This window comes from Salmo salar, chromosome 13, assembly GCF_965601325.2.
Source record: "Salmo salar chromosome 13, fSalSal1, whole genome shotgun sequence".
Lineage (NCBI taxonomy): Eukaryota > Metazoa > Chordata > Actinopteri > Salmoniformes > Salmonidae > Salmo > Salmo salar.
The window spans coordinates 61251247-61279054 of NC_138303.1; the positions used below are offsets into that span (position 1 = coordinate 61251247).

Genomic DNA, 27808 nt, shown 5'->3' on the forward strand with positions numbered 1-27808 from the left:
AATACAGTCACATAGGTTAGATGGTTCTTTTTTGTAATGGAAATTCTGTTCTTATGGGACAGCCTATGTATCAGTTAGACATTATATGTACACTACAGTGTGTGTAGATTGGAAAGCACCTCTGTTTTTCATCTGTCACTTGATTTTGGTACACTCCCTCCTTTCCTCCCACCTTCTCTTTGTGTGTTTGTGGTTACATATGAGCTACTGGGACAGAACTTACTAGTTCTTAGCATAGGCAGGATGGATCATGGATTAAGTCTATTGTAATAAAAAATGCTTGAAATAAAAAATGAAGCTGTATAAAGGTTATGTATACAGATGATAATTAAGTGATAATGCCATAGAAGCCGGTGTTTGGAGCATATTGTTAAGTTCTCATTTTCAGCGTACAAACTCAACGGACTCTATGAAAGCTTAAACGAAGTTTATTCTTCCCAGAGGGCCAATACAGCTGCATCAAACAAAGACATGGTTTCACCTGTGGTAGTATACATACCCCACTTTGGATGGAGTCTCCTCCTTATCACTAAACATTGCATCTTTATTGCTAGGCAGGGAGCTGAGTGATACGGGACTTAAACGGTTCCGCCCCTTTTTTTGTTTATCTTACCATTATTTAACTAGGCAAGTCAGTTAAGAATACATTCTTATTTTCAATCACGGCCTATGAACAGTGGGTTATCTGCCTTGTTCAGGGACAGAACAACAGATTTGTACTTTGTCAGCTCGGGGATTCGATCTTGCAACCTTTCAGTTACTAGGCTAATGCTCTAACCACTAGGCTACCTGCCACCCCAGAGTACAGTACGGGAAAATGACAAGTTAGGGAGAATGTTTCTGACATGAATCAGCTAAGCCACATGAACATTTAGAAACTAGACCCAACTTATTGAGAAGCAGCTGAACATGCATGGAGCTTGAAGCCATATAATAAACTCAAATGACCAGGAAAAACTCCCATTAATAAGTATAAGTCAGGTCAAATTATGACGTTGTGAAGGAAAACCGTCTGGACAATGCACTGTGAAAAAAACTGTAAAAGTATCGTTTTGATACCTCTAACACCAACTCCACTGCATGTATGGACAGCCGTTTTAACAAAAATGCATTTAATTTGATAGCAATATTTCCCCATAGGATTCAATGGAGAAACCAATTTTTGATTATGCTAATTTAATTATTGAAAACAATACTGTGATCCTGTCTATGTAAAGTTGCTTTAACATAGAGTGCATTCAGAAAATATTCAGATCCCTTGACTTTTTCCACATTTTGTTATGTTACAGCCTTATTTTAAAATGGATTCAATTAAAAATGTTCCTCATTATTGTACACACAATACCCCATAATGACAAAGTGAAAACAGGTTTTTAGAAATACCCTTTGCTTTGAGACTCGAAATTTAGCTCAGGTGCATCCTGTTTCCATTGATCATCCATCCATTGATGTTTCTAGAACTTGATTGGACTCCACATGTGGTAAATTCAATTGGTTGGGTATTATTTGGAAAGGCACACAGTTGACAGTGCATGTCAGAGCAAAAACAAAGCCATGAGGTAGAAGAATTTGTCCATAGAGCTCTGCGACAGGATGGTGTCAAGGCACAGATCTGGGGAAGGGTACCAAAACATTTCTGCAGCCTTGAAGGTCCCCATGAACACAGTTGCCTTCATCATTCTTAAATGTCTTAAGTTTGGAACCACCAAGACTCTTCATAGAGCTGGCCACCCGGCCAAACTGAGCAATCGGGGGAGAAGGGCATTGGTCAGGGATGTAACCAAGAACCCAATGGTCACTATGACAAAGCTCCAGAGTTCCTCTGTGGAGATGGGAGAACCTTCCAGAAGGACAACCATCTCTGCAGCAATCCACCAATCAGGCCTTTATGGTAGAGTGGCCAGACTGAAGCCACTCCTCAGTAAAAGACAGATGACAGCCTGTGAGAAAACAAGATTCTCTGGTCTAATGAAACCAAGATTGAACTCTTTGGCATGAATGCCAAGCGTCATGTCTGGAGGAAACCTGGCACCATGCTTTTGGGATGTTTTTCAGCAGTAGGGACTGGGAGACTGGTCAGGGTTGAGGCAAAGATGAACGGAGCAAAGCACAGAGATACCCTTAATGAAAATCTGCTCCAGAGCGATCAGGACGTCAGACTGAGGTGAAGGTTCACCTTCCAACGGGACAACGACCCTAAGTACACAGCCAAGACAACGCAGGAGTGGCTTCGGTAAAAGTCTCTGAATATCCTTGTGGCCCAGCCAGATGCCCGGAATTGAACCCGATCGAACATCTCTAGAGAGACTTGAAGATAGATCTGCGGCGACGCTTCTAATCCAACCTGACAGAGCTTGAGAGGATCTGCAGTGTCACGGTTGTCGTAAGAACTGGACTAAGGCGCAGCCTACGTAGAGTTCCACATCTTTATTATCAAGTGAAACTTCAACAAAACAATAAACGAACAACGAAACGTGACTACGTGATGCACATGCACAAAATAATATCCCGCAAACACAGGTGCGAAAAATAGCTACTTAAATATGATCCCCAATTAGAGACAACGATTACCAGCTGCCTCTAATTGGGAATCATACAAAACACAAACATAGAAAATGTAAACTAGAACACAACATAGAAATATAAACTAGACTAGCCCCTAGTCATGCCCTGACCTACTACACCATAGAGAAACAAGGGCTCCCCACGGTCAGGGCGTGACATGCAGAGAAGAATGGGAGAAACTCCCCAAATACAGGTGTGCCAAGCTTGTAGCCTCATACCCAAGAAGACTCGAGGCTGTAAACGCTGCCAAAGGTGCTTCAACAAAGTACTGAGTAAAGGATCTGAATACTTATGTAAATGTGATATTTACATTTTATTTTTTTTATACCCCAAGCCACTTAGTTATCACTTTTGCCTTATGTCAAGGTGCTCCATCATGCTGGAAAAGGCATTGTTTGTCACCAAACTGTTCCTGGATGGTTGGGAGAAGTTGCTCTCGTAGGATGTGTTGGTACCATTCTTTATTCATGGCTGTGTTCTTAGGCAAAATTGTGAGTGATCCCACTCCCTTGACTGAGAAGCAACCCCACACATGAATGGTCTCAGGATGCTTTACTCTTGGCATGACACAGGGCTGATGGTAGCACTCACCTTGTCGTCTCCTGACAAGCTTTTTTCCGGATGCCCCTATACTTTACCCCAGTCCTCAGCAGTCCAATCCCTGTACCATTTGCAGAATATCAGTCTGTCCCTGATGTTTTTCCTGGAGAGAAGTGGCTTCTTTGCTGCCCTTCTTGACACCAGGCCATCCTCCAAAAGTCTTCGCCTCACTGTGCGTGCAGATGCACTCACACCTGCCTGTTGCCATTCCTGAGCAAGCTCTGTACTGGTGGTTCCCCGATCCCGCAGCTGAATCAACTTTAGGAGATGGCCCTGGCGCTTGCTGGACTTTCTTGGGCGCCCTGAAGCCTTCTTCACAACAATTGAACCGCTCTCCTTGAAGTTCTTGATGATCCGATAAATGGTTGATTTAGGTGAAATCTTACTGGCAGCAATATCCTTGCCTGTGAAGCCCTTTTTGTGCAAAGCAATGATGATGGCAAGTGTTTCCTTGCAGGTAACCATGTTTGACAGAGGAAGAGCAATGATTCCAAGCACCACCCTCCTTTTGAAGCTTCCAGTCTGTTATTCGAACTCAGTCAGCATGACAGAGTGATCTCCAGCCTTGTCCTCGTCAACACTCACACCTGTGTTAACAAGAGAATCACTGACGTGATGTCAGCAGGTCCTTTTGTGGCAGGGCTGAAACGCAGTGGAAATGTTTTTGGGGGATTCAGTTCATTTGTATGGCAAAGAGGGACTTTGCAATTAATTGCAATTCATCTGATCACTCTTCATAGTATTCTGGAGTATATGCAAATTGCCATCATGCAGACTTTGTGAAAATTAATATTTGTGTCATTCTCAAAACTTTTGGCCACGACTGTATAATACAATGGACAATAAAATGTATACCTTGTATTAAGTACATTGCGATGATTTGACAAACTACCTAAATAGGAAATGAGAACAATTATAAAACATGGACGAACACAAAACATTTTGAGCAAGGCAGGTTTGGGTATATTCATCATACTAAGATGAATTGTAACTTTTATCTTTGGCTGAAACTCACATGAGGAAGAATAGATTTGTCACGCCCTGACCTTAGAGAGACGTTTATTTTCCTCTAGTTTGGTTAGGTCAGGGTGTGATGTGGGGTGGGCAATCTAGTTTTCTATTTCTTTTTTTTGAGCCGAGTATGGTTCCTAATCAGAGGCAGCTGTCTATCGTTGTCTCTGATTAGGAATCATACTTAGGCAGCCATTTTTTCCACCTTTAGTTGTGGGATCTTGTTTTTGTGTAGAACCCACCTACCTGACCATACTGCCTGCCCTGACCTCGAACCTGCCTGCCGCTCTGTACCTCCTGGACTCTGACCTTTTGCCTGTCCACGACCGTTCTCTTGCCTGCCCCTTGGATTATAATAAATATCAGAGACTCTAACCATTTGCCTCCCGTGTCTGCATCTGGGTCTCGCCCTGTGCCCTTATAGCTTCTGTGGAAAGCAGTTGCAAAAGTAGTTTGACCTGTTTCCGAGAAACGTTACAAACCTGACATGAAAAAATGTGCATCGGTATTCAACAGTGTTTTATATGCTTGAGTCTGAGAAAGTAATTCCTCTCTAATTTATATAGTAGTGTAGTTTACAACAGCTGGGAATAATCATGTGATTTACACACAATGCTGTATTAAATCCCCTTCACCATTAAAAAAAAACATTTTATGCTCTGTTAAAAGCCCTGCCACTTTGAAGAATGGCAATAAGACTCCCTTCAAAACGAATCTGTTTCCAATAAATTGTTATTTTACAATTATTACATTGTAATTTACAATGTTACTATAACCTTGTATCAGGCTGTTGCCTGTTGCACAATGATGCATTGGACACTCCCCATGTCTTAGATATACTCATCAGGTTATACAGGCTGTTCTCCCCTCATCAAAACCTCTCTAAAAGTATGTCATGTCAGATATAAATATTTTTAGATGTTAAGTATAGTATACAATATATGAACTATACAGGATACACACAACTCACAATAGGTTGGCATTTCATTTAATTTATTTTGTACAAAAAAGAACATTGACTTAAAAATATATATACAAATATACACAAAATGACATCTTTAACACCTTTCACCAAATGAACAGACAAGTTCCCATAATAGTTCGTTATGAATGATTATCGTCCGGGAATATACTGCTCTATATCATATAGTGTGTAAATAACGAAACATTTTGTCACAGTAAAACAGAAAAACCTGATGTTGCTCATCCAAGTGGAGAGTTGATGTGATGTTCTGGCAACGGGCTAGGTTCCCTCATATCAACTATGGATCTTGTAAATGAGCTATTCATACTGAGTACAATACAGCTATGAGCACGATTTAACAAAGAGTGGAAACACAGTAGAGAGTACGAGACTTACTTCCTTTCAAAAATGCTACCCAAGGTTTTAGAGATCCTCCAACTGTCACAGAGCAGCATTCGTCAAATGGCAAAGATAGTGTAGCGTGAGGTCATGAGATAAAGAAAAGGTTGGGAGTGAAGTCTTTTGGTTCTGTTCAGGGTCTGAGAGAGCGGGGCTCAGAGTGGGCATGTGATCTGTTGGGGATAACTGGATGTGTTGTTGTTCAGTGTCCAGTAGTCGGTGTAAGAGAGGATGTCGTCAATGATCGGTAGTCCTGAGCTGAGTTCTGTGTACAGCCGCAGCTCTATTTCCGTTTCTGTCAGACAAACAAAACAAAGGAGGTCAGGGATGCAAGAGAAACACAGCTGAAAGATGGTACAGACTTCTTATGTTTTGCAGTATTGACAGCAGCCTTGTTAGATGATTTTTGGTGCAATGACAAAAACTGAAGCTTAGGCTCTGGTGTAATCATTCACTTCTATGTCTTCCATCTATTTACCATATATGCATTATCATGTTTCACACCTTATGCATATGAGAAGGAAATATTATTGATTGAAACACTGTCCTCAATCGTCTCAGTGTTTTACATATGACAGTTTTGTTTAACAAACATGTTTCCAATGGCCTACGGGATCCAGAGTTTTCCTATTCCTTTTCCTGTTGTAGTCCTTCATTTTGACTAACAAATGTTTTACAAAGACAATACATGCAGACAGGACGAAATCCTGCCGTTGAATGCTACAGTATAATTAACAGCCTGATTCCATCTAGCATAATTTACCTGAGTTATCACTCCATTGGCTCTCTTGACTGTGGTAAGACTCTGCAGTGTCGAAGGACTCTGCTGTGCCTACTTCATTGCTCTGGAACCCCTTGTCGTTTACACTGCCTTGCTCCCAATGATGTGTCATCTAAATGAGCAAAACACAGGTGATGAGCCTGGTTGAATTTTTGTTAGGTTTAACTGTGTTAGAATTTTTAGTATTCAATACAGAATATCTGGCAAACATGGTTATTCCTGATAATGAAAAAAGCACACTGAACTTGTAGAGTTGAGACAAACTTACCCCAATAAGGGTTTCTTGGTGACCGTCTTCATAGTCTGTAAAGTTGAAGAAGGACAATTGACATGAGCATTGTGCAAACCTCAATTACATTTGCAGCCCACACTCAAACACAAAGAGTTTAGTCAAACCCAAGCATCTAGAAAGGTTAATCTTACCTGTGGAGTGGTCTGGTGACACTTGGAAAGATGCGTAGAAGTTGTTGGTGCTGTCTGGGCCTATTTCCACATTGGTGGAACACTCTGGAGCAAATGTAAAATCACCTAGGTTGCCTGTGCTGTCTACTATGCTTTCCTGTGTCATACTGTCCTCCTGCAGGTGTGTGTTGGTATTGAGGTTCTCGGGGCAATTGGTTTCGCTGTACGCCATTCCCCCTGTCTTGATCTGTGACCCCTAGAAGAGACAATAGCAAAGCATGAAGTAAGATTATAATGTTAATCTCTGTTGACACTGGCTTGGATACAGCCAGCTAAAATGACATGCACAGGTCTTTATATAGCAGAGGGAATACATTACTACAATGATAGGGATTACTACGATGATAGGGATTCTAAAGTGGGTTGAAGGGATTCTAAAGCGGGTTGAAGGGATTCTAAAGCGGGTTGAAGGGATTCTAAAGCGGGTTGAAGGGATTCTAAAGTGGGTTGAAGGGATTCTAAAGCGGGTTGCAGTTAAAAAGGAATATAACCTTACCTTCTTATTTTTCTTTACATTGTTTGCTTTTGACCTCTTGTTATTTGGTTTAGAGTAGATGTTCTTCATTTTGTAGACGCGCACTGCTCCACTCCCTCTGTTGATGCTTTTGTCTTTCACTTCCTCTATGTCAGGAAGGGAGTTCATTGCACAGCGGAAATTAGCCTTCCATGTCTTAGGGTCTGTTTTAGTCTCGCCTTGTATGAATTTCCCTGCATCCACAGACAAGTAACACCATTGTTATTATGATGCAGTAAGTATATTGAAAAACCTTAAGGTGCTGAAGTGCATATTGCGCAGAGCATATGATGCATCTAGGTGAAATAAAATTGTATTATGAGAGGGGCTATAGTAGGTAGTCTAGGTATGTGTTATTTGCTCACCTGTGTGCATGGCCCATTGCTTGAACAGACATGCGTCCTTGTTCAAGTCCCATCCATGACGTGCAGCATGCTTCCAAGGGACGGAGAAAATCTTATTGTCCTGGACAAAAACCACAAAGCAATGGGTTTCAAATGAGCGCCTCCTATCTCTCACCCCAGCTTCTCCTCTACATGCTTAGTTTTGAGTAGTCCTTCTCATGGGTAATAGTGCTTAATATGCTTTGAGCTGTCAATGTCAGGACTAAGGTCTCTTCTTACAATGAGTGTCCGCCACTGCAATGTTTCAGGGAGTATTTATTTCCTTTGTACATAAAAATGCATTAGATGAGTCTGATTAGTCTTACCTTGTCCACCCACACCAATCCACTGATGGAGTTGGACTCAATCTTTTCCTCCAACCAAGGCCTCATTCTCATCCTAGACACAGGCATGGTTCCTGGGAGAGTAAGAAGAATAGATTAGCTCAGTTTTAGCCACATGGCATGTGTAATGTGAGGTAGATGTACAAGCATGTTACTCAGGCCCCTCCCACTGCCCTTCTCAGTTAGTGCAGATGATGAGTGCAGGGAAGCTCATGACCTAGCCTTGGCAGATGATAGTGGGAACTACAGCTGCACTGTAGTCTGAGATTAATGTGCATTCCCAGTAAACACTCCTGTACCCCTTGGACCGGCTCATACATAAAGCATCCTCCATTCAGGCTGCAAAGGCATCGTTTCTTTCCCTAACTATCATTAATGACGAGCTGCCGGAAAATATGTGTACTGTCTTAATAAAACACAATTTTCCATTACCATTTCGTATTTTCGAACAATTTAGGATGTTGCACAAGGCGTTCAGCGAAGGGTGTACAACATCCTAAATTGCCCGAAAATACGAAAATGGTGGTGGCAAATTGTGTTTTATTAAGACAGTACACATATTTTCCGGGGGTTCGCCATTAAAGATAGTTAAGGAGGGGAATTGTGCCTTTACAGTCTGAATAGAGGATGCTTTAAGTACGAGCCGGTCCAGGGAAAGCACGAGTGTAGTATCGGGAATGCACATCAATTCCAGACGATATGCAGCTCTAGCGCCCACTATCGGATGCCTAGTCTAGTCATGACCAGGAAGTGTGATGTAGCCATGACCATTGCCAACGACTGTCAAATTACTGGACTATCCAAATCAGTGAAAGAAAGCATTACTAGTATTTCTGTCATGTGCATTTAATAGGACTACATTGAACGTCTTTAAATGTATTTTTCATTGTCCTATTCAAGCAGATAAAAGAGTTTGGTTATATCTGGTGCATGAGCAGGTTCTTTAGAAGTGCTTAAAAAGAACACGATAGACATATTCAACTAATAACAAGCATGCACACTCTGATCATGCACTGAACAAGCGAACGGATTTAAACCAATGCATTGCAGTGCCTAGATACGTTACAAACAGTGTTACACCTAGACCTACTAAAACGTGCAAATATTTATATTTTAACTAGAACTCTTGAAAAGTCATAATATACTACTGCAATGTTGTATTAGCTACTTGCATTACTTCGGCTAGGTTAATTCACCAACAAGTTGACCGTACCGCCACAACCCTTTGCTTCTAGGCGCGTTCGAGTCAGTGTAATATTATCCGTCAAAATATGTGGAGCATGCCCGATGACAAGCCGTACGCTGCTGCACACACGTAAAAACAAATACGAGTCAATATTTTAAAAAAAATGCCTATAGGCCTACTATAAATACAAACGATATTGTCTATAAATATGTACAAAGAGAACTATGAGCACTGTTTATATGTAGCCTAGTAGTGCATGCAATAAGAAAAGGAAATCACTTACAGCTGCAATATGATGTCGCTTAATCCGATTGATTAGAAATGTAGCCTAAAAGCAGGTATTCTCTTTTGTAAAGATGGAGCGAGAAGTTGTTCCTCTGTTATTCCTTGTAATATCCACTCTGGTCTTCATTGACAGTGTGTACACTGCTGACGGAACAATGGTTTTTATACAGAGATGCTGGGACTTCCCCACTTAGTAGCATACATATGGTTTTGGCAGCTGTCCGCATCTGCGCCGAATGTCACAACAAGGACCGCGCGCTCAAACTACAGGCAACCTGATTTCCGAGAAATCATGCCGTTGTGAGCGAAGCTGTGATAGTCGTGAAAAGGCGTGAACAGACCCAGTAAGATAGCTATGCATGTTGATCGTAGCAGTATCATGAAGTATCATTTACAATATCTAGGCTTTTTATGTCTTATTGTTTTCAGTGAAAATTAACAATTCTGCATGACTATTGATCGTTTATTAATTGAACTTGTGTTTATAGAATATATAGAGATGATGTATAGTAAACATAGGCTATCTTATCAGTTAAGTAATCATCCCACACGTATTTCTATAATTTAATTGAATGCAGTCGATTATCCCCAATAATGAGACAATATTAGAGAATACGATTCCATGATGTAATTGCATAACTATGCCAAATGCAACCAGTGGGTGAATAGCCTATGCATTTTCTGTTATTGATGAAATTATGTACCGCAAAGCATCAATAGCCCAGGCATTGACAAGCCCTTATAAATAAATCGCAGTCGAACTGAGAAGTCGCGCTTTTCCGGGAAATGGTGTAGGTATTAAAAGCACCGACAGGGGAAGTGTTGACTTGTTCAGTTGGTACAGGGTGCCACAGACTCCAGTCAGATTGCTGACACGAGCTTGTTTACAAAAGAAAGCCCTTATACCAATTGCCCACTTCTACAAAGTTAAGCAATCGTGTTATGAATTACTATTCAAGAATTACCCATGTTCGAATGCTAACAGCATGAAACTGCCATACACTTTATTATAAGGAATTGGAGTGATCTGCTTTAATCTCAATTGTCTCATATTGCATAAATACAGAAACGCGTATTTAACAGTGTTCTGATTTACAGTGCAGAGGTTAATCCGCCAGGAAACCCTTCGTCAAGCAGGAACAAGTCACCCGTCTTTTCCATAAAATGACTGTCATGTTTGAGCTCGGAGCGCGCGGGGGAGTTGTGTATTACAGTGTGTGGGTGTGTCCCAGTCCTATGAGGAAAAGCAAGGTATTTTCCTGCTGCGGAGTTTTTGCTCCGTTCAAAAAACCCAGGGTTTTCCCAATAGAAAAAAAGGATATCTCTCTTTTAATGGTGGTCAATATTATTTGTTCTTTATACAAATAATTTGGTTTACCACCAACCCAATGTGTGTATAATTAACTATTTGGTATATCTTATCCAGGAGGCTTCTCACATGCAATGGGTAGCCTAGTACTTCAGTATGTTTTACATGTTTGCTAAATCCCAACCTGGATGCTCTTAGTAAGACATTCCTTGCATTTGTATAGTGCTTTCATTTCACTACTTCTCAAATTGCAACTCACCACAAATCTGTCTGAACAGGAAATATAGACAGCAAACTAATTCACATATTTAATTGCAACTCTTCTGAGGGCATGGGCATATAATGCATTAATAAAATGTTGGGTTGATTCATTTAAAGGCCTTGCGAAGCGTCCAGTATGTCTATATAGCTCGCCAGCTTGTAGTCCTAAAAACCGGAAATGAACACCTCTGGTTCATTCAGCCATTCCAATGGGGGAAATGAATGGGGAAAGAATAGGGTTTGGTGATAAACACCGAAAGTATAGTCTAAGGTTAACACAGACTTAGATTTTATATTTTTTGTTCTATGAAATAACATCAGTCAGTTAACATGACCTTTATGAATTATGAAGCTTTTTTGTTCTTTATGTGTCACGTCCTGATCAGTACAAGGGGTTGTTTGTTATTGTAGTTTGGTCAGGGCGTGGCAGGGGGTGGTTGTTTAGTGTGTTTTGGGGTTTTTGTTTTATGTTCTATGTTTTCTATTTCTATGTGGTTTTTCTAGTTTTCTATGTCTATGTTAGTTTTGTCAATGACCTCCAATCAGAGGCAGCTGTTTGTTGTTATCTCTGATTGGAGGCCATATTTAGTTGTGTGTGTTTTCACTTGTGTTTGTGGGTGGTTGTTTCCTGTTTAGTCTGAGCACCTTACGGGACTGTTTTTGTCGTTTGTTTTGTGTAAGTGTTTTGTTTTTCCTTCAATAAAAGAAGATGATAAATATACCTGCTGCATTTTGGTCTACCTACAACGATGCATGTGACATTATGTGCTTATTTTGATTACATAAATGCTTCAAAATGTTAAAAAAAGTGACTGATAAAGAATATCTCATAGAACAAAACATATAAGATCTCCTAAGCCTGTGTTTACCAGACCTTATTTTCACCTTTATCCAAAACCCCCTACAAAAATGTTTTATTCCCATAGGCCTTTACCAACGAGCCATGGTGGAGTTAGCCTCTGTTATTGCCTACATAAAGACGCCGTTACTATTGTGCTCTATTGACTTTTTAAAATCAGTCACAGAATATGTATCAGCAATCTACACTGAAGCCCCTGGGTCTTTATAAATCAAAAACTCACATTAAATGTCTGAACAGATTAGATGTATAATATAATAAATGTCTGAATGCTAAACTGCTGAGGAAAAAGTAGCCTCCATGCCATGCTTTGGAGATGAAGGAATGGAGAATAATAAATAGTCTGTTTGCAAGGAGAAATTCCCTCAAATGGGCATCTAAAGCTCCTCCGACAGAGGTCATACTACTAGAGTGAGTACATATACTGTATTGTCCCTGTCTGTCCTGCCTGTCTGGCTGTTTTCAGTGGAGAACAGGAGCTTATGGGCTTTAGATGAAGCGGCTTGTACTACACAATCTCCCCTCAGCCATCATCTTGCGAAAAAAGTAATATCTACCCTGCTCCAGAGATTTCCACCCTGACACCATCCAGAGGGTAAATGCCAGCCTGTCTCAGACTGTGTGCTACGGCCAAATCTACACCTGGCCCACCATCCCACCTTCAGCCTGAACTGTCTTTACGACAATGTATACCTGTGCAAAGAGGCAGTCCCCACATTAAACAATGTTTCTGGTTAATTTTGGTTACCCTCCCTACTCCCATTACCAGGACAGGCCTGGGACACTCCTGCCCGCTATGGCAGACCCAACCATGCAACAGGAGCTACACCAAGGCCTGCTGTGCACACCCAGAATGGAACATTGGCAGCCACTCTGATCCCCTGCAGCAGCTCCACTCATTTGGCAGGTGATTCATCAGGGTGGACTGAAATCTGCCAACACTGCTCTCCCAGTTCCCGCTCTAGCAGCTGCATCCAGCGACTTGAGGGAGGTCTGTAAAGTGTTCAGTCTGCTCTGCTCTCATGTGGTTGACCAGGGACCTTAGCAAAGTCCCAGTTCACTCAACAAATAGCTGCAGATTACCCTATGCCTGTTAGCTCTTATGGGACTGAGCTGGGGGCTTAGGCTAATGCACCTAAATGTGCAAACTATTGTTTCAATATGGACACAATTGATGTTTGGGTACAGGACTCGTGTCCTGACATTCTGGTTCTTTCAGAAACATGGTTAAAGAGTTATGTATCTGATAAAGATGTTGAAGTAAATTATTATAATGTATTTAGATGTGACAGATTACAGAAAGGGGGTGTAGTGGCCGTATGCAGTACCAGTCAAAGGTTTTGACACACCTACTCATTCAAGGGTTTTGTTTATTTTTACTATTTTCTACATTGTATAATATTAGTGAAGACATGAAAACTATGAAATAACACAAAAAAGTGTTAAACAAATCAAAATAGATTTTTTATTTGAGATTCATCAAAGTAGCCACCCTTTGCCTTGATAACAGCTTTGCACACTCTTGGCATTCTCTCAACCAGCTTCATCTGGAATGCTTTTCCAACAGTCTTGAAGGAGCTCCCACATATGCTGAGTATTTGTTGGCTGCTTTTCCTTCACTCTCCGGTCCAAGCATCCCAAACCATCTCAATTGGGTTGAAGTGGGGTGATTGTGGAGGCCAGGTCATCTGATGCAGCACTCCATCACTCTCCTTGGTCAAATAGCCCTTACACAGCCTGGAGGTGTGTTTTTGGGGCATTGTCCTGTTGAAAAACAAATGATCGTCCCACAGCTCAAACCAGATGGGATGGCGTATCACTGCAGAATGCTGTGGTAGCCATGTTGGTTAAGTGTGCCTTGAATTCTAAATAAATCACAGACAGTGTCACCAGCAAAGCACCCCCACATCATCACACCTCCTCCTCCATGCTTCACAGTGGGAACAACACATGTGTAGATCATCCGTTCACCTACTCTGCGTCTCACAAAGACACGGCGGTTGGAACTAAAAATCTCAAATTTGGACTCATCAGATCAAAGGACAGATTTCCACCTGTCTAATGTCAATTGCTAATGACCAAGCAAGTCTCTTCTTATTATTGGTGTCCTTGAGTACTGGTTTCGTTGCAGCAATTCGACCATGAAGGCCCGATTCACGCAGTCTCCTCTGAACAGTTGATGTTGAGATGTGTCTGTTACTTGAACTCTGTGAAGCATTTATTTGGGCTTCAATTTCTGAGGCTGGTAAATCTAATGGACTTATCCTCTTTAGCAGAGGTAACTCTTGGTCTTCCTTTCCTGTGGCGGTCCTCATGAGAGTAAGTTTCATCATAGTTTTTGGTTTTTGCAACTGCACTTGAAGAAACTTTCAATGTTCATGACATTTTCAGAATTGACTGACCCTCGTGTCTTAAAGTAATGATGGACTATTGTTTCTCTTTGCTTATTTGAGCTGTTCTTGCCATAATATGGACCTGGTCTTTTACCTAATAGGGCTATTTTCTGTATACATTCCCACCCCTACCTTGTCACAACACAACTGATTGGTTCAAACACATTAAGAAGGAAAGAAATTCCACAAATTAACTTTTAACAAGTCACACCTGTTAATTGCAATGCATTCGAAGTGACTACCTCATGAAGCTGGTTGAGAGAATGCCATGATTGTGCAAATCTGTCATCAAGCCAAAGGGTGGCTACTTTGAAGAATCTCAAATATATTTTGGTTTGTTTAACACTTGTTTGGTTACTACATGATTCCTTTTGTGTTATTTCATAGTTTTGATGTCTTCACTATTATTCTACAATGAAGAAAATATAAAAATTAAGAAAATCCCTTGAATGAGTAGGTGTTTCCAAACTTTTGACGGCATCCAAATCTTTACATTTTTGAGTACCCAATAAATGATAGCTCTTGGTTGTAGATGTGTCCATAATCCACAATACACATTCATGTATTGCTGGGATTTACCTACCCCCTGCTGCCATGGTGGATGTTATTGGTGCTATATCCAAGTGTTTAACACCTTTTTTGTCCTCGGAGTTGGTCATTTTAGGGGATTTGATATCTGGATTGGCTATCATTGGCCTCAAATCAATTTAAGAGTATATGCATTGATTTTAAACTAACTCAACTGATCTCAAAACCCACATAGCTAAATGTGAAAAACCCTGGTAACTCCTCATTCATTGATTTAATTATATCACAACTCAGGATATGACCCAGATGCAGACACGGGAGGCAGATAGTACAGTTCTCAGATGTTTTCTTTCTAAACACGGGGCAGGAAAAGGGCAAGTCGAGGGCAGACAGAGGTTTGTGATCAGGTCAGAGTCAGGCAGGTACAGGACGGCAGGCAGGCTCGGGGTCAGGAAACAGGAGACAAAGGGCTGTGAGACATAGGTTTAATCCTAGACACATGAAAAGTGGGATGTATACGGAGTGTACGGGGCAACAGAAGACGAACAGCATAAGGGCTAAGGATCTTTGAGATGAGGAAAGGGACAATAAAACAGGGGAACAGTTTGCGGGACTCTACCCGGAGGGGCAGATGCCAAGTGGACAGACGGTAACGGGGAGCTGGGGTCCGGTGGTCTCCAGGTATCGCCGCTGTCGTCGATACCTGGAGGTGGTCTTGAGAAGAACCGACCGGGCTCTCTTCCAGGTATGACGACAGCGGCGGACGAACATCTGGGCCGAGGGTTTGCTTACCTCTTGGGGCTGATATCCCAGAGAGCACTCAAAAGGCGAGAGACCAGTGGCTGAGCAAGGGAGGGTGTTGCGGGCAGACTCTACCAACACGAGCTACTGGCTCCAGGTGGTGGGATTAGCGGAGAGCAGGCAGTGAAGAGTCATCTCCAGGTCCTGATTGGCTCGTTCCAACTGGCTGTTAGACTGGGGGTGGAGCCCGGAGGACAGGCTGGCCGATGACCCAATGAGCATGCAGAACGCCTTCCAGAACTGGGATGAGAACTGAAGACCCTGGTCGGAGACCATGTCCACCGGAAGTAGTATTAGGCGATTGTGAAGATCATTCGGTTGAATAGCAGGGCCCGTCGAGCTTGTCTGGAGTTGAGGTGCTTGGTATTCCAGGTTCTGGTGATCTGTCCATACTATGAATGGGTGTTCCGCCCCCTCTAACCAGTGCCTCCATGATTACCCGACACTCTCAGGTTAATGGGACACGTGGTGTGGGTGACACTGCCAATAGATTCCTCGGAGGCGAGGTGGAAGTCGAGGACGAGTGTCGGCAACAGGGAACAGACTCCCTCTCCCTCCTACGTTCCCCTTAGCCACCCATTGATCTGGATGGTCAAGGATATGAGGGAGTCGAGGTTCAGGGGCAGCTCCCGGGCTGCGAGCTCGTCTTTAATCACCTCTGACAACCTGTGAAGGAAAGCGTCAAACAGGGCTTCCAGGTTCCAGGCACTCTCAGCTGCCAATGTGCGAAGATCCACAGCGAAGTCTGCCACACTACGAGAATCCTGACTTAGTTGGAGTAGCTTACGAGCCGCCTCGTCTGGACAATGGAGAATCGAACACTTTCCATACCTCCGCCACAAACTCCTACAATCTGAGGCAAACGGTGGGTTGTTGCTCCCACATCGTTGTAGCCCAGGCATGAGCCCCCCGGACATCAGCATTATCATGTACTTTATCCTCCAGGAATCTGAGGGAAATGAAGAGGGCTGCAGCTCAAAGATGAAAGAACACTGGGAGAGAAACACCCAGCAGGATCTGGGATCTCCAGCGCTCTGTAGGAGGTAAGCAGGGTTTTTGGGAAGCTGTGGTAGATTTGGGAGAAACGCCGCTGGGAGCGGGGTAATTGACAGTTTGGGGGGTTACTGTAGTGGTGGGCTGCCTCACAGAAAATCAGCGGAATTGCTCCAGCAATGTGTTGAAGGCATGGTCTTCGCTTTCCACCAAGGTCTGGAATCCTTCCATAAAACCTTGAAGTAACTCCTTGTGTCTTCTAATGGTGGCTCCCTGGGAGGAGACGGCATTGCGGAGCTGCTGGGTCAGTCATGGCCAGCTCGTACTATCACAACTCAGATGCAGACACGGGATGTGGATAGTTTATTCTCCGATTATTTATTATAAACACTGGCAGGCAAAGGGCAGGTCGAGGGCAGGCAGAGGTTCGTGATCAGGTCAGAGTCAGGCAGGTACGGGACGGCAGGCAGGCTCGGGGTCAGGGCAGGCAGAGTGGTCAGAACCAGGAAAACTAGGAAACGGAACTACAGAAATAGGAAGGTGGGAAAGAACGCTGGTAAGACCTGACAAGGCAAGACGATCTGGCAACAGACAAACAGAGAACACAGGTATAAATACACAGGGGATAATGGGGAAGATGGACGACACCTGGAGGGGGGTGAAGACAAGCATAAAGACAGGTGAAACAGATCAGGGTATGACAAATTCTTACTAATAACCCATATAAATATTTGTCTAGTGGGGTATTTGCATATGATCTCAGTGATCATTGTCCCATAGTATGTATTAGAGATATGAAAAAGTTAAATACTAATCATCGTTTAATTAAGAAGATACATTTTAACGTTTTCTCCTCAAGGGTTTTTACATGACCTGTTCTACTCTGATTTAGCCACTATCTTCTGTATTCCTGACCCTGAGTTGGCTCTAGAACATTTCTCCTCCATATTTATTCCTCTGGCAGATAAACATGCCCCTTTTAAGCAATTCCGAGTCAATTCCATCCTGGGAAAGCCTGACTGGCCGGCCGAGGCATGGCGCTGGACTAGCTAGCTGAGGCGTTGAAGCCCGACGAGCCGGCTGAGGCGTGGGAGCCGATGAGCCGGCTGAGGCGTGGGAGCCTGATGAGATGGCTGAAGCATGGGAGCCTGATGATCCAGCTAAGGCATGAAAGCCTGATGATCCCGCTGAGGCGTGGGAGCCTGACGAGCCGGCTGAAGCATGGGAGTCTGAGGGGCCGGCTGAGGCATGACGTGGGATGGGAGCCTGATGAGCCGGCTGTGGCATGGAAGCCCAACGAGCCAGCTGAGGCACAGCCACTTCCATCTGCGGCGGCACATGGACCCAACGTCACCACCAAAAACAAAAAACAAAAACTCACTGATGCTTCAAATAATGGTGTCAGCATTCTATAAGGACCGACGCTGGAGCCGAGAAGCAAGTACAGGGAGTGAACATTTAATGGAAAACGGACATCACACAAAACAACAACAGCATCTGGACTGGGGGAACAAAACGACATGATAACAATAATGCTGACACGGCGAACCAACTGAGGAACAGACAGATATAGAGGGGAAGGTCAAACAAAGTGACGGAGTCCAGCTGAGTCCAATGAGTGCTGATGCGCGTAATGATGGTGACAGGTGTGTGTAATGATGAGCAGCCTGGCGCCCTCGAACGCGAGAGAGGGGAAGCGGGAGCAAGCATGACAGTTATCCCGCCGGTTGACCAGGCTCTATCTGAACTACAGTCTGCCTTCATAGCATTACAGAAAAACTGTATTGACCTGAAATTACTATTGAATGCAGGTACAACTAAGTATATGTCGTTCACTAGAGCGCATAAAAATAACTGATGATTTAAACATATGTACTTTGGCTGGTGTCCATATTGATCATGTCCCTGCTTACAAATATCTGGCCATCTGGATTGATGAAAAGCTTTATTTTAAAAAGCATATTGATGAGTTAGTAAAGGGGAGAATAAAAATTTGTTTCTTCTATAGAAATAGGTCTTGCCTCTCGTTAAATAGTAGAAAGCAGATTTGGTATTTTTTGGTATTTTATTAGGATCCCCAAGCAGCAGCTACTCTTGCTGGGGTCCACACAAAACATGAAGCATTACATAATACAAAACATTAATAGACAAGAACAGCTTAAGGACAGATTATTCAGTTGACGTTCCTATTGGTCCTAGACTGTGGCGACATCATCGATATGAATGCAGCTGCCACTTCATTAAAGCCGTTAGATGCAGTTTATCATAGTGCACTGCACTTTATTACCGGAGACAATTTTTATATCATCACTGCATTCTCTATCAGACAGTTGGTTGTCCGTCTTTGATGTCACGTAGGTTGATACATTGCTATGTTTTCATTCATTAAGTCCTTTTACAGAAAGTCCCACTGTACCTAACATCTCTACTAAACTTTAGACACAAGTTACCACACCCGGTCTCAAGGATGGTTAACTCTGGAAATATTTTTGGTCTCCACGAAGTAAGGTAAGTCTTGCTTCGTATTTGTGGAACAAAATTTTTAATATTTTGATGCCTCTAGGGCAGTTCAGAAGGCTGATCGAGGACCTTTTACTGATGAATGTGTGTGTTTTTTATGATCGTGTTTTTCTTTCTACTTGCATTTTGTATTTATATTTTGATGTGTGTATTTTCTGTCATTTATGTAATTCAAGGCTCATCTATAAAAGAGACCTTGGTCTCAGTATGACTCCCTGATAAAATAAAGTATAAATAAATACAAATCTGCTTTGACAGCTCTGTGACATTGGATCAAATGAAAGCCACTGTTGATACTTCATGGTGGCGGCCCTGCCCCCTTTAGCAGCTGCTCTGCAACAGTTCTCTACTTCCTCCTTTTCCTCCCTCTCCCTCTACCTCTCCCCCTTCCACCATGGCCACAACCCTCCCATATACACATTGAGCGGTGAGATAGGCAGGCTTGAAGATGCAATAGATAACCTGACATTCTTTATGGACATGGAGGATAGGGGAGGAGGAAGAGGAATAGTGTATGGGAAGATGTTTTATGTGTGGAGCTTTGAAATAACATGGACAGAACAAGCTTCGGGGGAAAAAAAGGCATGCTGTCTCTGTAGTACAAGACACATGTCATCTTTGAAGGAAATAACCCTTTCACTCTGTTATCACTTAATTCCATGTGTGTGTTGTGTACCCTAACATCGATGCAAGGGGCATTGCAATCACGCAATGAAATCCCTATTGTCCATCAGTAGGTTTTTTCTCTTGCAACTCTTGCATGACCTCCCTGAATTCCCTCCTCAGTCTGTGGGTGCATCCAAATCCCTATATAGTGCATTACTGTATACCAGCCACATGGAGAGTAGTGCACTATAAAGGGAATAAGGGTGCCATTTGGGATGCAAACAGTATCCACCTGTGTGATCTGGGGTGTAATCATTAGCCAAACAGTTGCAACACAAGAGTTTTTATTGGACAAATTCAAGTAGATCCCTCCCCGTTTAGTTACGTTTGCTTCACTTTAAGAAACATTTCACAACAGAATCGGCGTAATGAATACGCCCCTGACTGTCCTCCTCTGTTTAACATGTTTAATGTGGCCATGTTTGTCTTTTCTGCAGCAGGAGGCGGGAGATGTGACTGGTGGCAGGACAGGAAGTGACAGATGGGAGGTCCTGACAATGACCCACTTGATAAGGTCAGTCACGTGATGCAGACACCACAATAACACAATTAGGCCTAATTTTTCATGCCTACCTGCAGAAGAGCACTCCTCCCCTCCCTGGCTCCCTCCCTGGCTACCTCAGGAGACTGCCTCCAGGAAGTGTTTTATGCTGCTCAAAATGTAAAAAAAAAAAAAATACAATGGAAACATATGTAGGCTAGGGCTACTCAAGATGTGTCTAGACTCCAGATTAACCATTGCATAAAATATGCTACAGTAGGCTTGATATTTAATGTGCAATATGTATGACAAACCAAGAAATATAAAATGATCTCTGTATGTCCTTTTAAATTATCACATAAATATTATGGTTGCAGAAGCAGCAATGGGCGGTCCCCTTACTTAGGAGGGAGCAGTTTTCAAGGTGATGTGTCATGTCACGTGAGGAGTGTATATCCAACCCATCTCCCTCTTGGGAAAATGTGAATCAGCAGGACACAAACATTCCCCATGGAGATCCACTGAAATGTACTAAACCCAACTCTACAATCCACTGTAATTCACATAGCCTATATACTGCAGGTTTACGATATACAGTTGAAGACGGAAGTTTCCATACACTTAGGTTGGCGTCGTTAAAACTCATTTTTCAACCACTCCACAAATTTCTTGTTAACAAACTATAGTTTTGGCAAGTCGGATAAGATATTTACTTTATGCATGACACAAGTAATTTTTCCAACAATTGTTTACAGACAGATTATTTCACTTATAACTCGTTGTATCACAAGTCCAGTGGGTCAGAAGTTTACATACAGTAAATTGACTGTGCCTTCAAACAGCTTGGAAAATTCCAGAAAATTATGTCATGTCTTTAGAAGCTTCTGATAGGCTAATTGACATAATGTGAGTCAATTGGAGGTGTATCTGTGGATGTATTTCAAGGCCTACCTTCAAACTCAGTGCCTCTTTGCTTGACATCATGGGAAAATCAAAAGAAATCAGCCAAGACCTCAGAAAAACAATTGTAGACCTCCACAAGTCTGGTTCATCCTTGGGAGCAATTTCCAAATGCCTGAAGGTACCACGTTCATCTGTACAAACAATAGTATGCAAGTATAAACCCCATGGGACCATGCAGCCGTCATACCGCTCAAGAATGAGACGCATTCTGTCTCCTAGAGATGAATGTACTTTGGTGCAAAAAGTGCAAATCAATCCCAGAACAACAGCAAAGGACCTTGTGAAGATGCTGGAGGAAACAGGTACAAAAGTATCTATATCCACAGTAAAACGAGTCCTATATCAACATAACCTGAAAGGCCGCTCAGCAAGGTAGAAGCCACTGCTCCAAAACCGGCATAAAAAAGCCAGACTACGGTTTGCAACTGCACATGGGGACAAAGATCGTACTTTTTGGAGAAATTTCCTCTGGTCTGATGAAACAAAAATAGAACTGTTTGGCCATAATGACCATTGTTATGTTTGGAGGGAAAAGGGGGATGCTTGCAAGCTGAAGAACACCATCACAACCATGAAGCACAGGGGTGGAAGCATCATGTTGTGGGGGTGCTTTGCTGCAGGAGGGATTGGTGCACTTCACAAAATAGATGGCATCATGAGGGAGGAAAATTATGTGGATATATTGAAGCAACATCTCAATACATCAGTCAGGAAGTTAAAGCTTGGTCGGTAATGGGTCTTCCAAATGGACAATGACCTCAAGCATACTTCCAAAGTTGTGGCAAAATGGCTTAAGGACAACAAAGTCAAGGTATTGGAGTGGCCATCACAAAGCCCTGACTTCAATCCCGTAGAAAAAAAAGCGTGTGCGAGCAAGGAGGCCTACAAACCTGACACCGGCTCTGTCAGGAGGAATGGGCCAAAATTCACCAAACTTATTGTGGGAAGCTTGTGGAAGGCTACCCGCAATGTTTGACCCAAGTTAAACAATTTAATGGCAATGCTACCATATACTAATTGAGTGTATGTAAACTTCTGACACACTGGGAATGTGATGAAAGAAATAAAAGCTGAAATAAATCATTCTCTCTTCTATTATTCTGACATTTCACATTCTTAAAATAAAGTGGTGATCCTAACTGACCTAAAACAGGGAATAAAAAAATGCCGGTATATAGAGCTATTATGTGACAGGACAGAGACTACATAGAACTATTATCGAACATCATGCATTATCAACGTTATTTAAATGCATGTACGAATCCACAAATCTAACCTAATCATGTACAAAAATCTAACATACGTTTGATCTGTTAACTCATTTATACCCAGCATCTATGCTGTCGTGCATGTTGGTAATTTGAATTTATTTGTGTATAGAATAAAAATAAAATAAAAATAAATAGAGCCACTATAATATCGCTATATCCTAATAGTGCACGTCACCCAGTACAGTTATCTCTGCGTAACCTTGCTCTCCGCGCATCTCACTTGCGACGTCGGTAAAACGCTTTAATTTCAGTCGGTATGCCGCTGCGCAGGAAAGCGCAGGGAAGCCTATAGTCTACCTAGAGGTGAAATAAAGTATATAGTCCAGGAGGGATGATAGGCTATATTCGTTTATATTTGAGGATGCATTTTTTTCTATCTCGTGCGCACCTATAGCTATTTATGTACTCCAATGCAAATAGGTATAGCCTAGGCTGTAACCGGTTGGACGTTGCAATCTGAATTGACTGGCTAGCAGTAAATAGACCAGTAGGCTATTACTCGGTGATTCTTATAATCTCCCAGATTGTCGGCGAGTTACTGCAGTCGATGCTGCAGTTTTAGACTCTTGCACCAGGCTGTGTGCTGCGACCGCAAACTCAATGAGAAAGACATGCTTTCCTTCGTTCTGGTCTCTGGGTCTGTCTGGATAATATTAGGTGAGTTTCATATATTTGCATTCGTTGTGTTCACCATAGATAGAATAGCAAGTGCCATTTGTTGTATGGGCGCAGCCTCTCTGAAATTGTGAGACATGTTATTGGTTTAGAATTCATATAGAATAGGATGCGTTCTTTTTACAGGTGCCGCTTCCATATTTAGAATAGCCTATAGAGTGGCATGGATGATACATTTTCAGGATACATTTATTCGCGTCCGGCCTACACGGAATGCATCTGGGAAAGGTTATCTTTATGTGCGTATCTGCCGGCCTGACAGTTAGTGCACAATTATAGCATAACCTATTTGATGTAACTTATAATAATAACCAGTTGTTGAGACATTTTCACGGAATAACGATTTTATTCTAAACGGGCCTTGTAATTACAGGCATATGGTATGGCTTCGGAAAGCGCATAGCGCATCACAATGCAATAACCAATGTGCATAGGACAACTGGGTCGATACAGTTTCTTCTGAACGTATATATTGTGTTGTGTTTCAGCGAGTTATACACATTTCCGGTCATTTTATGAAAAGTTATTCCACACGACAGGCTTCAGTGTGAGAAATTCGTGTCTGCAGGTTATTAAGGTCGTGCAAGATACTGTAGGGTATATGCCTAACCGGAAACACGTAAATGAAAAAGCTAATCTCTCAACCATTTAGCAACTGTATGTCGCCTGCCAATGACAGTGACGGCTGCTAACATGCATCAGTTTAAATGTAGGCCAGATAACACGTAGATAGGTAGATCAACAACAAAAAATATACATTTTGCTAAACAATTGCAGGATAGGCCTATATAGCAACGTGGCATAGTGGTTGCCGAAGGATGTCTTCAGAATCTACCCACGCCATAGTGGGTGGTGTGACGTGCGATTTCACGCGCTGAAGAGAGGCATGTCTGATTGGTAGGAGCTGTCCAGTGGTGAGGGTCCTGAATCACTGCAGCCAGCTCGAGTGTATTAGCAGTTTCTTGGGTAATGCTCTGTCAAACACTATTTTATTCCGCCAGTAAGGGGTGTGGGGGAAAATGTGACCATTTAAAAAACGTTTTATATGAATCAACATTAGGCACATGTTCCACATATCAGCATGTTTAATCTTTAGTAACCCTGACTGCAAAAGATAAAGTAGCCTAGGGCCGGTTAAACTGTTGTGTTGTCAACATTTGCTTTACAGCCGTTGTGCGCTGTCAAAAGTCATGCGTAATGCATTGTTTTAACATCTGAGGTAGGCTACTAAACATAGTCTATGAGCCAGACCCCCCGGATATGGTCTATTGGGCTCACTTAGGGTGACGATGTCTCATAGTAACTTTTTTGAAGGTCTATGTCCCTAGAGTTGGAAAATGTGCAATAGCAGTGCAGAAATGGAAGCTTTCTCCGTGTTATCACTCTTTCTTTCATCCCTCCGTCCCATTATTTTTTCCCCATAGGGATTTTACCCTTTGACAAACAATGTCAATATACAACAAGTTATTGCTCAGTTATACCCTTTAATCATATATCATTGGAAAGCTTAGATTCACAGCTATCCATCAGACACATTTTCGGGAATGTTCAGGTAACAGAACTCTGACCTTGGACCTCTAGGGTACATATCACAATGACCTGTACAAATTGCTTTACAAAGGAAACCCTGGACAAGTGGTTCTGAACGATCATGAAATTACCTTTCAAATGATATAAAGCACTAGATACAACTATTGCTTAAATAGCCCATATTGTGCCATTGAAATAAGAATGTTGGAAGCTTGGCCATAGAATTCCATGTAATTGGGTGATAGAGGCACAACATTGCACACACACACACACACACACACACACACACACACACACACACACACACACACACACACACACACACACACACACACACACACACACACACACACACACACACACACACACATTAACCCTACATAAACTTTTTTCCAATATGGCCGCCGAACAACTCAATGGGATCTTATTGGACAATTTCGCATGACCATACCTGTATGAAATATAATTGTAGTATGCCCCCAAATACCTTAAAATGTTCATAGTGATGTAAAATACACATCCAAATGAGCCAGGTGTGCCAGATATAATTGGGTTAACACAAGCTGTCCAAATCGCTGATTTCGGAAGACGTTGTGATCAGTAATTGCAAAATGTCACTTTCAAACATGTAAAATGGATATCTACATGTGAATTGTCATGGATGTGACTGATAAAAATGATATACAATGTTATCCTTGTAGCGGTTTTCATTATGAGGACTATAAACCTGCCCCTTACATTCCATTACATTGTAGTAAAATCACATTTTGGGCCTTTTCAGGGCAATTATATTACTTTTAATATTCTAGTAACAGACTAATCTGCTATGGCTCTATAGTAAGAATACATCTTCATTTAGATGAACTATGTGGAATGGTTTGCTGTTTTCATCGTCAAGTGAAAACTCATTGGCGTTCCTGTAGAATTTTTCATTGTAATGTATGCGTCCTCAGTTTTAAGAAAACAGTTAATACGACAACATTTACATCATTTTAATCAGCTCGCATCCATGACTATTCACATGTACATATCCATTTCACATGTTTGAAGATGAAATATTGCAATTCTTGATCATAACACCTTCAGAAATCAGCGATTGGGACAGCTTTTGGGCACATTCTTAACACAGTTCTGTGAATAGTATCAATTCTTTAAATATCTGGTACACCTGGCTCATTTGGGTGTGTATTCTACATCACTATGAACACTTTAAAGGTCAAATGTAGCCGTTTTAATCACAATATCAAATCATTTCTTGGTAACATTTAAGTACCTTAATGTGATTGTTTTAAATTAAAATGGTCAAAAAGAAAACATTTTGCTAAGACTGTCTGGGAGTGGTCTGAGTGGAGAGGGGAAACTGAAAACTAGCTGTTATTGGCAGAGAGGTTTGGAACTCTCTTTCTTATTGGTCTATTAACTAATTTATCCCATGGTGATGTCACCATGGAAGGCCAAAACTCCATCCCACCAAAACAGGTTGAAATTTCAGGCAGTCTTTTCAAACAGCTCTTACAATAACATATTATTTTCACAATTTCACAGTATTATTCCAAACTCATAGTGTGGAAATATATATAAAACACAGGAAAATCCCATTTTTGACTGCACTGGGCCTTGAAGATATAATTGGGCATACTACAATTATAGACATGGCCATGCGAAATTGTCCAATAAGAGCCCATTGAATTCTTTGGCAGCCATATTGGAAAAATGCTTCTGTGGGGTTGATACATGAATTCTGTGATATTTGTAAAACCCTGTTCTAGCTGTGTGTGTGCAATTTGGTGCCTCTATCACCAAAGTTAGAATCCAAAAACAAAGCTGCCCCATTACATAGAATTCTAAGTCTGTTTCCAACATTCTAATGTTGATGGCACAATAATGTTGATGTTGATGTTTAATGTTGATGGCAATTTTCTAGCAGCTGATGCTTCCAACGTTGGTTATGTTATATATCATTTGAAAGGTCATTTCATGACCATTCAGAACCACGTGTTAAACAAAGTTAAAAATATTTGCAGGTTTCCTTTTTAAAGCAATTTATACAGGTAATTCTGATATGTACCCAAGAGGCCAATGGTCAAAGTTCTGTTGACCTGAACATTAAGAAAAATGTGCCTGATGGATAGCTATCTTTCCAAATATATATGATTAAAGGGTATAAGTGAGCAAGAACTTGTTGTATGTTGAAATGTTTCGTTATTGGGTAAAATTCCTATGGGAAAAATGAATGGGATGGAGGGATGAAAGAGAGATGAGACATCGTCACCCCAAGTGAGACCGACCAACCCCCCTGGCTCATGGACTAACAGGTAAACCTATTATTTTCCCCCTCTTAATAATTCAGAGGATGAGCCACATGCTCCGCCCGTGACAGAGTCACAGACTGAGAAAGTATATATGACTGCTTCTCAGTTGAAAAGTTTGGCAAAAATGCAGTATCTTTCTCAACATTGTAGACTACATTTGTAAATCAGCCTACAATTTTTAAGGACTTTTTATGTCTCCATGGAACCTAGCTAGGCTATAGCCTATTTAGTGAATGTTATACTATACCAGCATGAGAAGAGTGGGGATAATATCAAGCATAAAACCTTTAGCCATTACCCTATCAGCTAGATTTGGCCCCTGTACAGCAGGCTATGCTACTGTACATGTGTGAGGTGTTAATTTACAGGTTCATATTTATAGTATGTAAGTGCATTTCAAGTTTAAAGAGAGGAAATGATATGATATTTACATCCTGGAATGTCATATAATCCATCGCATTAATTATATTAATGGATGGATATTGCCTCAGTCAGACAGTTGTGTTATGAAGAGTAGGGGTGGATGTTCCAGCATCCCAAGCATTTCCATTGCTTTAATGTCGGTTATTGGACTGCATTGACAAAATGGAAAGTGTTGAACAAGGTTTACGTCCTCTCCTGATGCATCACATTCTTTACTAGGTATCTTTAGATCAGTCTTAAAGGCACTCAAAAACGTGATTTTCTTGTGTATTATATATATATTTCAACACTATGAGGTTGGAATAATATCATGCAATTGTGAAAATGAT

At 41.8% G+C, this 27808-nt stretch overlaps 2 protein-coding genes across 5 annotated transcripts in view; one reads left to right on the top strand and one right to left on the bottom strand.

Moving 5' to 3' along the window:
- The window catches only part of LOC106567519 (long-chain-fatty-acid--CoA ligase 6), a 79275-nt gene that overhangs the window by 12708 nt on the left and 38759 nt on the right, over positions 1-27808 (top strand). The window contains exons 2-3 of one of the 3 annotated variants that reach the window (XM_045693406.2): positions 12693-12914; positions 20262-20338. Coding sequence is in view for 1 of the 3 variants with exons in the window: in XM_014136843.3 (XP_013992318.1) it covers positions 23151-23196 (46 nt within the window). In the remaining 2 variants the exon portion in view is untranslated. Of the gene's footprint in view, positions 1-12692; positions 12915-20261; positions 20339-22749; positions 23197-27808 lie in introns of those variants that run through there. The other 2 variants (XM_014136844.3, XM_014136843.3) reach the window with 2 other exon arrangements.
- irf-1 (interferon regulatory factor 1) lies at positions 5149-9672 on the bottom strand. Of its 2 annotated transcripts, XM_014136758.3 has the most exons (8): positions 9493-9672; positions 8006-8097; positions 7662-7761; positions 7279-7490; positions 6744-6978; positions 6589-6623; positions 6303-6432; positions 5149-5834 (listed from the first exon to the last, which is right to left on the bottom strand). In XM_014136758.3, the coding sequence occupies exons 2-8, from the start codon at positions 8090-8092 to the stop codon at positions 5695-5697; spliced, it is 939 nt and encodes a 312-aa protein (XP_013992233.1). In that variant the 5' UTR covers positions 8093-8097; positions 9493-9672; the 3' UTR covers positions 5149-5694. The 2 variants fall into 2 exon arrangements, with proteins under 2 accessions (XP_013992233.1, NP_001117117.1); NM_001123645.2 differs by lacking the exon at positions 9493-9672 and having other exon boundaries at positions 5695-5834.